At 44.3% G+C, this 13,160-nt stretch overlaps 1 protein-coding gene across 5 annotated transcripts in view; it reads left to right on the top strand.

Moving 5' to 3' along the window:
- The window catches only part of LOC137375309 (polyamine-transporting ATPase 13A3-like), a 251,151-nt gene that overhangs the window by 147,866 nt on the left and 90,125 nt on the right, over nucleotides 1–13,160 (top strand). For all 5 annotated transcript variants that reach the window (XM_068042279.1, XM_068042277.1, XM_068042275.1 and 2 more), the window contains exon 7: nucleotides 4,679–4,748. In XM_068042279.1, the coding sequence (XP_067898380.1) occupies nucleotides 4,679–4,748 (70 nt within the window). The remainder of the gene's footprint in view (nucleotides 1–4,678; nucleotides 4,749–13,160) is intronic.

Here is a 13,160-nt window from a genome sequence, read left to right as displayed (position 1 = left end):
GAAAGACATTGTAGTGTTGGAAAGAGTGGGTTCCCTTGATGGGACAAGGACAGAATCCATTTGGCTACAGTTGAGAAGCAAAATGGGTATGATCTTGTGACTAGGGGTATTATATAGGTCTCCAAATAGTGAGTGTGAGAGAGAAAGGGAGAGGAGCAAATCTGCAGGGATATCACCAAGATGTGCAAGAACTATAGAGTGATGATACTGGGGGACTTTAAATACCCTAATATCGATTGGCATAATGTTAGAGTAAAGGGTAAGGAGGGGGGAGGAATTTCTGAAATGTGTTCAGAAGATCTTCCTTGATCAGTACGTTCTCAGCCCAACTAGAAAGGAGGCAATGCTGGATCTGGTGCTGGGACATTAGGTGGACCAAGTGTCTGTCTGGAAGCATTTGGGTAAAAGCGATCATCATAGAAATCATAGAACGTTTAAGGCACAGAAAGAGGCCACTTGGCCCATCGTGTCTGTGCTGGCTGAAAAACGATCCACCCGTTCTAATCTCACTTACCAGCATTTGGTCCGTAGCCCTGCGGCTTACGGCACTTGAGGTGCATATCCAGACTCCTTTTGAATGAGTTGAGGGTCTCTGCCTCAACTACCCTTTCAGGCAGTGAGTTCCAGACCATCACTGCCCTCTGGGTAAAAATGTTTTCCCTCATCTCCCTTCTAATTTTTCTACCAATCACTTTAAATCTATGCCCCCTCATCATTGACCACTTTGCTAAGGTGAATAGACCCTTCGCCTCCACTCTATCCAGGTCCCTCAAAATTTTGTATGTTTCAATCAGATATCCCCTCAGCCGTCTCTGCTCCAAGGAAAACAACCCCAGCCGATCCAATCTTTCCTCATAGCTGCATTTTTCCAGTCCTGGCAACATCCTCATAAATCTGTACTCTCTCTAGTGCAATTACATTCTTTCTGTAGTGAGGTGACCAGAACTGCACACAATGCTCAAGTTGTGGCCTAACCAATGTGTTTTACAGTTCCAGCAGAATCTCCCTGCTCTTATATTCTGTACCTTGGCTAATAAAGGAAAGGTTTTCATTTGCCTTAACCATCTTTTTGGCCTGTCCTGCTACCTTCAGAGATCTGTGGACATTCACTCCAAGTTTTCTAATTTTTTTTTTTAATTTCCCATTAATCGTGTATTCCTTTGCCTTGTTTGACCTCCCCAAATGCATCACCTCACTCTTCTCCAAGTTGAATTCCATTTGCCACTTTTCTGCCCATCTGATCGACCATCAATATCTTCCTGCAGCCTACAGCTATCCTCCTCGCTATCTACCACACAATCAATCTTTGTGTCGTCTGCAGACTTCTTGATCATGCCTTACATTTACGTCCAAATCGTTAATACATACCACAAAAAGCAGGGGACCCAGTACTGAGCCCTGCGGAACGCCACTGGAAACAGCCCTGAGTTGCTAAAACAGCTGTCAACAATTACCCTTTGTTTACTGCCACAACCAATTTTGTATCCACCTTGCTGCATTTCCTAGGATCCCATGGGATTTTATTTTTTTAACCAGTCTGCCTTGCAGGACCTTGTCAAAAGCCTTGCAAAAATCCATGTAGACCACATCAACTGCACTACCCTCATCTATCTTCCTTGTTACTTCTTCAAAAAATTCGATCAAGTTGGTCAAACAAGATCTTCCCTTAACAAATCCATGCTGACTATCCTTGATTAACCTGTGTCTTTCTAAGTGACAGTTTATCCTGTCTGTCAGAATAGATGCCAATAATTTGCCCACTACAGAGGTTAGATTGACTAGCCTGTAATTATTCGGACTATCCGTCGCTCCCTTTTTAAACAGAGGTACAACGTTAACAATTCTCTAATCCTCTGGCACCACACCTGTATCCAGTGAAGACTGGAAAATGATGGTCAGACCCTCTGCTATTTTCTTTCTTGCTTCTTTTAACAACCTAGGATACATTTCATCTGGCCCTGGTGATGCATCAACTTTCAAGGATGCTAATCCCATTAATACTTCCTCCCTGCCTATGTTTATCACATCCAATACTTCACACTCTTACTCCTTAACTACAATATCTGCATCGTCCCCCTTTTTTGTGAAGACAGACACAAAGTATTCATTAAGAATCATACCAATATCTTCCGCTCCGACACATAGGTTATCTTTTTGGTCTTTTATGGGCCCCACTGTCTCCTTAGTTATCCTCTTACTCTTAATGTAATGATAAAACATCTTTGGGTTTACCTTGGTTTTGCTTGCCAATATTCTTCCATGCCCTCTCTTTCTTTCCTAATTTCTTTTTTGATTTCACCCTTCTGCTTTCTGTACTCCTATCGGCTTTCTGTAGTATCGAGATGTCGGTGTCGGACATAAGCTTTCCTTTTCTGCCTTATCTTACCCTGTAGGCTCCTTGACATCCATGGGGCTTTAGATTTGGCCGCCTCACCCGTTTTCTTTGTGGGAGCATGTTTACCCTAAGCCCCTTGAATCTCCCCTTTGAATGCCTCTCACTGTTCTGACACCTTCAAGTAGCTGTTTCCAGCCCACTTTTGATAAATCACTCCTCAGTTTAGTAAAATTGGAATTGTCCCAATTGAGAACTCTAACTCTGTCCTTTTCCATAATTATGTTAAAACTGACTGACTGAATTATGATCACTACCACCAAAATCCTCATCGTGTCATAAGGTTTACTCAGAATGCAGAAAAGCAAGGAACGAAACAAGGTAGGCCGTCTAAGTTGGGAGAGGGCTATTTTCAATGCATTGAGAAGGGATCAAGCCAGGACAAAAGAGAACCAAAGTCTGGCTGGAGGAGCTGTATCGGAACAATGGGTTTTCTTTAAGGAAGAGATGCTTCAGGTACAGGCTGGGTACATTCCAACAAGGCCGAAAGGTAGGGAACCTTGGATGACGAGGGAGATAGCGATTATCATGAAACAAAAAAAGAGGGTGTATGATGCATATCAGGTGAATTCTTTAAGTGAGAACCTGGCCATATACAATAAGTTGAGAGTGCAGATGAAGAGGAAAATAAAACTGGGAAAGACAGAACATGAGAATAGAATGGCACTCAACATAAAAGGGAACCTAAAAGTCTACTACTGGCAAACAGTAAGTGGGTAGGAAGAGGTGGAGTGGGGTCTATTAGGGATAAAGAGGATAATATATGCTTAGTGACGCAGAACAAGGCTAATATACTTAATGAGTACTTTGTGTCAATGTTCACTAAGGAAGTGGAATCTGGCAAAATATCGGTAGAAGTGGAGAGAGTAGAGGCAATGGATAGGGTGAAAATTGAGAGCGGGGAGGTGCGAAAAAGGCAGGCTATGCTTCGGGTAGATAAGTCACCTGGTCCGGATGGCTTGTATCCCAGGTTGCTAGGAGTGGAGACAGTGGAAGAACTTGCCATAATCTTCCAATCTTCCTTAGATATGGAGGAGGTGCCAGTGGATTGGAGAGTGACAAATGTAGCGCCCTTATTCAGGAAAGGGTGTAAGGACGTTCCTAAGATAAACATCAGTCTTCGGTAAGGTTTTAGAAACAATAATTAGGGGAAAAAATCAGCAGACACTTGGGGCTAGATTTTATGACGGGCGGACGGGAGCTGGCCACCGACGTAAAAGTTGGTGGTGAACCCGCATCCGCCTAGCCCGGGGATCCGGCCTGCATTTTATGGGTCTCCAGGCTTTAAGTGTTCAGAGGAGGGACTTCCACCCGCTTGAGGAAGGAAGTCCCCCCCTCAATGAGCTGCCGGCCAATCATCTAGCCTCATCTCACTGAAGTGTGTTCATTCTGCATATTGAAAGATTGGAGAAGAACACAAGGGCAGATAGGGACAAGACTATCTAATTAAATTTCGAAACCCCTCTCCCACCCCTACACTGAGTGAATAATACGTAAAATGACCTGTGCACTCAGAAAAACACCTTTTGCTCTGCTGAACTTTTACTCCCCCCCCCCACCAACTTCAACACCTTTGACCCTCAACCCCTTCCCACCATCTGCCCGACGTGAAAATTTCACCAGCCACCCCCCTCACCAGTGTCATGCCTCGGATCCCTGAACAGAGATCCGAAGGCGCAGGAGTTCTGGCCACCAGCCAGAATATCAGTGTGGGACTGCCATCGGGTCAAGGTAAGTTAATTTGCATTTATTTAAATGGATTTCAATATGTAAATATAGACCCCGCGGCGGGGGGACCGCACTGAGGCCTCGCCGCCGCCGGTAAAATGTGGTGGGGCCTTCCCAGCATTGGGGGCTATCCTGGAAGAATTTTCCGGGCCCCTCCACCAAGACCCCTGATGTCAGAGGGCTGGTAAAATTCCACGCTGTTTGGGATTATGTCTTTTTATTTGGGTATAGGGATAAAATACAGGCTTTCCTGGCAATTTATCCATGTGCTTTCATTTTGAGAAATGGTTTTACATATTAAACCCTTGCAGAAGAAGCCCGAAGTTTTTGAAAAAATGAGATTTACATTCTAGGCGAGTAAAAGAGAAGCTGTTTACCTCAAGAAAATTCAGTTAAAATGTACTAAGTATCAACTTCAAAAATGTTTTGAATCCAAATTAGTCATGAATTCTTGAAAATGGGCAAGAAGGACATTGTGATTGTGTACTGGTTAGAGAGCTTATGGAAAATTGTTTTATTATTGTACTAAATTGTGTGGTTGACTTTATTTCTGTGCAGAAAACTGTTTTTTGGTGTGAATGAAGTTGAAGTCAAAGTGCCTTCAGTATTTAAACTCTTAATTAAAGAGGTGAGTATTGAAACATCTGTAATGGGGACTTGCCCATTGATTTCCCCCACCCCACCCCCACAAGCATCATTAATTTTCCTTAACTTCCTGTGTGGTTGTTAGACGCTTTGTTAAGGATTCAGTATAGGAACGTTGGAAGAGGAGTACGCCATTTTGCCCATCGACCCTGCACTGCTCTTTCATTTCGATATGGCAGCTCTTTCTATTTAATCCTATTTCCCTGTCTCTTCTACGTATTTTTAATGTCGTTACTTTCTAAGTAAGTATCTTTTTCCATTTTAAACACCTAGTTGACTTTGCATATTTGACCTTCTGGGTCAGTGCATTGCATGTTCTCGAAATTTTTGTTTGAAGGAGTTTTTTTCATTGATGTGTTTTTAATTCAAATAGTTCAAATTATGAGATGCCCTTTTGTTCTGGACTCCTCCATTATTTTAAACACCTCAATCATCTGCTGGCATTATAATGCAAGTTTACCTAGTCTTTATTGCACAGTCTCCTTCATCCTTGGTATCACCCTGAATTTTTTTTATTGAATTCCCTGCAAGGTGGGGTCCCAAAGATTGAACACAATACTACAAACAAAGTCTGACCTACACTATTTTTAACTTGTATTACTTTGCACTTGTATTGAATACTTTACACTGATAAACCAGCTTTTGGTGACTTGTACCAGCATCCTCAACCTCCTTGTTTTTTTTTATTTGTTTCATAGGATGTGGGCATTATGGCAAGGCCAGCATTTGTTGCCCATCCCTAATTGCCCTTGAGAAGGTGGTGGTGAGCTGCCATCTAGAACCCACTGCAGTCCATTTGTGCTGGTGCACCCACTGTGCTGTTAGGAAGGAAGTTCCAGGATTTTGATCCAGGGACAGTGAAAGATGGTGCATGGCTTGGAGGGGAACTGGCAGCTGGCATGCATCTGCTGCCCTTGTCCTTCTAGGTGGAAGAGGTTGCGGGTATGGAAGATGCTGTCGAAGGAGGCATGACTAGTTGCTGCATTGCGTCTTGCATATAGTACACACTGCTTCCACTGTGCGTCGGTGGTGGAGGGAGTGAATGTTGAATGTGATGGATGGGGTGCCGATCAAGTGGGCTGCTTTGTCCTGGATAGTGTCAAGATTCCTGAGTGTTGTTGGAGCCACACTCATCCAGGCTAGTGGAGAGTATTCCAGTGCACTCCTGACTTGCACCTTGTAGATGGTGGACAGGCTTTGGGGAGTCAAGTGGTGGGTTACTCACTGTAGAATTCCTGCCTCTGACCTGCTCTTTTAGCTATACTATTTATGTGGCTGTTCCAGTTCAGTTTCTGGTCAATGATAATCCCCAGGATGTTGATAGTGGAGGATTCAGCAATAGTAATGTCATTGAATGTCAAGGGGAAATGGTTATATTCTCTCTTGTTTGAGATCGTCATTGCCCGGCACTTGTGTGGGGCGCATGTTTTTTGCCACTTATCGGCCCAAGCCTGAATGTTGTCCAGGGTCTTGTTGGATATTGACATGGGTTGCTTCATTATCTGAGGAGTTGTTTATGGTACTGCTCATCATATAATTATCAGTGAACATCACACTTCTGACCTTATGGCGGGCAGATCATTGATGAAGCAGCTGAAAATGGTTGGGCCTAGGACACTATCCTGAGGAACTCCTGCAGTAATGCCCTGGGACTGAGATGATTGGCCTCCAACAACTACAGCCATTTTCCTTTGTGCTAGGTATGACTCCAACCAGTGAAGAGTTTTACCCTGATTCCCATTGACTCCAGTTTTGCTAGGACTCCTTGATGCCATACTCTGTCAAATGCTGCCTTGATGGCAAAAGCAGTCACTTTCACCTCACCTCTGGAGTTCAGCTCTTTTGACCATGTTTGGACAAAGGTTGTAAAGGTCAGGAGCTGAGTGTCCCTGGTGGAACCCAAACTGAGAGTCAGTGTGGAGGTTATTGCTGAGCAAGTGCCACTAGATAGCACTGTCGACGACCCCTTCCATCACTGCTGATGATAGAGAGTAGACTGATATGGCGGTAATTGACCAGATTAGATTTATCCTGGGAAATTTTCCACATTGCTGGGTAGATAGCAATGTTGTAGCTGTACTGGAACAGCTTGGCTAGGGGTGCGGCTAGTTCTGGAGCACAAGTCTTCACCACTATTGCCGGAATGTTGTCAGGGCACATAGCCTTTGCACTAGCCAGTGCCTTCTTTCGTTTCTTGATATCACATGGAGTGAATTAGATTGGCTGAAGACAAGCATTTGTGATGCTGGGGATCTCAGGAGGAGGCAGAGATGGATCGTCCACTCGGCACATCTGACTGAAGATGGATGCAAATTTTTCAGCCTTGGCTTTGCGCTGATGGGCTGGGCTCCCCCATTGTTAAGGATGGGGTTATTTGTGGCGCATCCTCCTGTTGGTAGCTTAATTGTCCACCACCATTCACGACTGGATGTGGCAGGACTGAAGATCTTTGATCAGATCCGTTGTTTGTGGGATTGCATAGCTGTGCCTATTTCATGCTGCTTTCGCTGTTGGCATGCAAGAGTCCTGTTATGTAGTTTTACTAGGTTGACATCTCATTTTTAGGTATGCCTGGTGCTGCACCTGGCATCCTGTCCTGCTCTCTTGGTTAATAAAGTATATGGGATCATGGGTTTCAATAAGTAGAACCATTGAGCACAAAAACAGGGAAGTTTGAACCTTTATAAAGCTCTGGTGAGGCCCCACTGGAGTACTGCATCCAGTTCTGGTCACCATAATTAGGAAGGATGTGAAGCCCCTTGAGGGTGCAGAGGAGATTTACCAGAATGGTGCCAGGGATGGGGGATTTTAGTTACAAGCTTAGGTTGGAGGAGCTGGGTTTGTTCTCCTTAGAACAAAGGAGATTGTGGGGGAATTTAATAGAAGTGTACAAGATTGTGACAGGCTTAGATTAGATTGACAAGGAAAAGCTGTTCCCATTAACTAACAGTTCAAAGACTAGGGGACACTGATTGAAAGTTTTGGGCAAGAGATGCAGGAGGAATACGAGGAAGAACATTTTTATACAGTGAGTGGTAATGACCTGGAACTTGTTGCCCATAAGTGTGGTGGAAGTGGAAACCATCAATGATTTCAAAAGTAAATTGGATGACCACTTGAAGGAAATAAACTTGCAGAGCTGCGGAGTTGAGCAGGGGAGTCGGACTGATTGGATCGCTCTGTGGAGAGCAAGATGGACTCAATGGGCCAAATGGCCTCCTCCTGCAGTGTAAATGACTCTATGACTCCTCTTTGAACCAGAGTTGATCCCCTGTCTTGATGCTAATGGTAGAGTGAGGGATATGCCAGGTCATGAAGTTACAGATTGTGTTGAATACAATTCATCTACCCCACACCTGCCTTTTTGCCATTCTTTTTGTATTATCTTGCATTTTGTTATGTTTTTCCGACTCTATTTCTATGTCCATTTGCAATATTGTGCTTTTCCGCTCATGATTACCCCTGACTTAGTATCGTCTACATTTTGGATATCATTCTCTAAATTCTTCAAATCTGATTATGCTTTCAATAATCCCAGTTGTCACTTCTCCCACAATCTCTTAATGGGAGCAATGGGATGATTTAAATGAATGTGACAGAGGAAGCAGAAAAGCAAGACTGTAGAGTAAGCAGCTTGGATGGGGAAATACTCGCTAATGTATGGGGAATAAGGAGATAGGATGGACTATCTTATTTTGTCTTTTATCGTCTTCTATCTGTGCCAGCTCAATCCAAACTAATTTCACAACTGCACACTCTTCATATACACTTGAGTTTGCTCTATATTATATATTTATACATTTTTGTACAAAGACACATTGATCCCTCCCTTAACCAATACCTGTGGTGGAATCAATGGGAATCGGAGGGAAACTCTCCGCTGGTTGGAGTCATACTTAGCACAAAGGAAGATGGTTGTTGGAGATCAATCATCTCAGTCCCAGGACATCACTGCAGGAGTTCCTCAGGGTAGTGTCCTAGGCCCAATCATCTTCGGCTGCTTCATCAATGACCTTCCTCCCCCCATCATAAGGCCAGAAGTGGGGATGTTCGCTGATGATTGCGTAATGTTCAGCACCATTCGTAAATCCTCAGGTACTGAAGCAGCCCATGTGCAGATGCAGCAAGACTTAGACAACATCCAGGCTTGGGCTGATAAGTGGGAAGTAACATTCGCGCCACACAAGTGCCAGGCAATGACCATCTCCAACAAGAGAGAATCTAACCTTCTCCCCTTGACATTCAGTGGCATTACGATCGCCGAATACGCCAGTATCAACATCCTGGGGGTTCCCATTGACCAGAAACTGAACTGGAGTAGTCATATAAATACCATGGCTACAAGCGCAGGTCAGAGGTTAGGAATTCTGCGGCAAGTAACTCACCTCCGGACTCCCCAAAGCCTGTCCACAATCTACAAGGCACTAGTCAGGAGTGTGATGAAATCATCTCCACTTGCCTGGATGGGTGCAGCTCCAATAACACTCGAGAAGCTCGACACCATCTAGGCCAAAGCAGCCTGCTTGATTAGCACCCCATTCACCACCTTCAGCATTCACTCCCTCCATCACCGATACACAGTGGCAGTAGAGTGCACTATCTACAAGATGCACTGCAGCAACTCACATAGAAGGACAAGGATTGCAAATGCATAGGAATACCACCACCTGCAAATTCCCCTTCAAGCCACACACCATCCTGACTTGGAACTATATCGCCATTCCTTCACTGTCACTGGGTCAAAATCCTGGAACTCCCTTCCTAACAGCACTGTTACTGTACCTACATCCCAAGGACTGCAGCCGTTCAAGAAGGCACCACCATCTCAAGGGCAATTAGGGATGGGCGATAAATGCTGGCCTAGTGAGCGACGCCCACATCCCACGAATGAATAAAAAAAGTATTACATGCTTCAACAATCCTCTGTGAAAATAAATTTCTCCTAACCTCTGTCCTCCCTCTGTTAATTTTAAGTTAATGGCCACTTGTCACTGACTGCCCAACTAGTCTAAATAGTCTTTCCTTTTTCATTTTTTCCAAACTCTTAATAACTTTTTAAACCTCCTCGTAACTATAGTTTCTGAACCCTAACATCATTCTAGTGAATCAATGTGTACACTCCCTGTAGTTTGCTTGCATTTTGTGGTAGGAATAATGGTGAGGTTATAAGTGCTCACATATTATGGAGTAAATCGGACAACAACCTCCGGACATGCACAGTTAAATGTGAAAATCAAGAAGTTGCAGTTCGAGTTGGCTGCTCCTCCACAAGCTTCGCTATATCAGTATCTGGCCAAGAGATTAGGTGCTAAAAATTAAGGGTGTAAAGTTGTAGTACTTATCCACTAGATACCCATTGACCACACTGGAAAAGGTTTGGGCTATCCAGTCAAGTGTTAGTAAATTTTTAACAGTGTGGTAAGTCTTAATTACTGCCAAAAAATCTCTCTGGCACTGAAAATTTACTTTTACAAGTCTCATTCCTTCTGATAATTATTGCGATTTTAAAAAATGTTCTTTTTCTTTTTCTGCTGTCTCTTTTATCTCACTCAGTGCCATCTTTCTTTCTCTTTATTTTGCTGTCTGTGCATGATTTTACATTGAAATACATATTCACACTTACATTTCCTGGTTTAGACTGTGTGTGCCACAGTGAGGATTGTTAAGTCTGATAGGCTGAAGAGATACATAGTTGCCTGCTCTGTTCACACGGGTCCCAGATCCCCTGCAGAGGGCACTGCCCTGCATCAGTCTCCCTATAAACGTAAATTACAGCTCAGAAGCGCACAGTAAGTCTGTGGGCAGCTGTAAACATAATGAAATAAAAGCAAAATACTGCGGATGCTGGAAATCTGAAACAAAAACAAGAAATGCTGGATTCACTCAGCAGGTCTGGCAGCATCTGTGGAAAGAGAAGCAGAGTTAACGTTTCGGGTCAGTGACCCTTCTTCGTAAACATAATGAATGTGGTTTGTGTGCCACTGACTGCAAAATCCAGGCCATTTAATCGCTTTTCTAAGAAATCCTCAGTGTTTCTAACCAATACCTAACTACTGTTTCGTGTAATATCATAAATACTTTTTCTTTCTTGTCCTCTGTGTCCAAAATTCAAAATCCAAAATTCTCTTGGCCTTTCTATGGACATAGCTACTTGTGTTCAATGAAGAGTGCAGGAGGGTATGCCAGGAGCAGCACCAGTCATACCTCAAAATGAGGTGTCAACCTGGTGAAGCTACAACCCAGTACTACTTGCATGCCAAACTGCGTATACAGCATGCGATAGCGCTAAGCGATCCCATAACCAACGGATCAGATCTAAGCTCTGCAATCCTGCCACATCCAGTCGTGAATGGTGTTGTCAATTAAACAACTAACTGGAGGAGGTGGCTCCACAAATATGTCCATCCTCAATGATGCAGGAACCCAGCACATGAGTGCAAAAGAAGCATTTGCAACAATCTTCAGCCAGGAGTGCCAAGCGGATGATCCATCTCGACCTCCTCCTGAAGTCCCCAGCATCACAGATGCCAGTCTTCAGCCAATTCGATTCACTCCACGTGATATCACGAAACGACTGAAGGCACTGAATACTGCAAAGGCTATGGGCTTTGACAACATTCCGGGAATAGTACTGAAGACCTGTGCTCCAGAACTTGCCGCGCCCTTAGCCAAGCTGTTCCAGTACAGGTACAACACTGGCATCTACCCGGCAATGTGGAAAATTGCCCAGGTATGTCCTGTACACAAAAAGCAGTACAAATCCACCCATCCAATCACCGCCCCATCAGTCTGCTCTCAACCATCAGTAAAGTGATGGAAGGGGTCGTTGACAGTGCTATCATGTGGCACTTGCTCAGCAATAACCTGTTCACTGATGCTTAGTTTGGGTTCAGCCAGGGCCACTCAGCTCCTGACCTCATTACAGCCTTGGTTCAAACATGGACAAAAGAGCTGAATTCAAGAGGTGAGATGAGTGACTGCCCTTGACATCAAGGCAGCATTTGACCAAGTATGGCATCAAGAAGCCCTCGCAAAATTGGAGTCAATAGGAATCGGGGCAAACTCTCCGCTGGCTGGAGTCATACCTAGCGCAAAGGAAGATGGTTGTGGTTGTTGGAGGTCAATCATCTCTGCTCCAGGACATTACTGCAGGAGTTCCTCAGGGTAGTGTCCTAGGCCCAACCATCTTCAGCTGCTTCATCAATGACCTTCCTTCAGTCATAAGGTAGGGATGTTTGCTGATGATTGCACAATGTTCAGCACCATTTGTATCTCCTCAGATACTGAAGCAGTCCATATAGAAATGCAGCAAGACTTGGAAAATATCTAGGCTTGGTCTGATAAGTGGTAAGTAACATTCATGCCACACAAGTGCCAGGCAATGACCATCTCCAACAAGAGAGAATCTAACCATCGCCCCTTGACATTCAGTGGCATTACGATTGCCGAATACGCCTGTATCAACCTCCTGGAGCTTACCATTGACCAGAAACTGAACTGGAGTAGTCATGTAAATACCATGGCTACAAGCGCAGGTCAGAGGCTAGGAATTCTGTGGGAAGTAACTCAACTCCTGACTCCCCAAAGCCTGTCCACCATCTACAAGGCACAAGTCAGGAGTATGATGGAATACTCTGCACTTGCCTGAATGGGTGCAGCTCCAACAACACTCAAGAAGCTCAACGCCAGCCACGACAAAGCAGCCTGCTTGATTGGCACCCCTTCCGCAAGCAGTGGCAGCAGTGTATAACATCTCCAAGATGCATTGCAGCAACACACCAAGTCTCCTTACACAGCACCTTCCAAACCCACGAACTCTACCACCTCGAAGGACAAGGACAGCAGATTCATGGGAACACCACCACCTGCAAGTTCCCCTCCAAGCCACACACAATCCTGACTTGTAACTATATCGCCATATCACTGTCGCAGGGTCAAAATCCGGGAACTCCCTTCTTAACAGCACTGTGGGTGTACCTACCCCACATGGACTGCAGCAGTTTCAGAAGGCAGTTCACCACCACCTTATCAAGGGCAATCAGGGCTGGGCGATAAATGCTGGCCTGGCCAGCGATGCCCACATCCCATGAACGAATAAAAACAAACTTTAAGGGAATTATGCACTTGACCTCTTGGCTCTCTCTCCAGCCTTCAATATCCTTCCATTGAATGTACAATCACAGTCCTTGTAATTTTTCTCCAAAAATATATTACCTCACACTTAATCGACAGCAACACCAAATTGTATTTATATAGCACTTTTAATGTTATAAGATGTCCCAAGATGCTTCGCAGGAGCATTATACAGCAAAATTTGACATCAAGCTACATAAGGAAATATTAGAGTAGATGACTAAAAGCACGGTCAAAGAGTAAGGTCTTAAGGAGCATCTTA

This window comes from Heterodontus francisci, chromosome 11, assembly GCF_036365525.1.
Source record: "Heterodontus francisci isolate sHetFra1 chromosome 11, sHetFra1.hap1, whole genome shotgun sequence".
Taxonomy (NCBI): Eukaryota; Metazoa; Chordata; class Chondrichthyes; order Heterodontiformes; family Heterodontidae; genus Heterodontus; species Heterodontus francisci.
The sequence above is the reverse complement of the archived record's forward strand: the minus strand, read 5'-3'. Positions and strand labels throughout refer to the sequence as shown.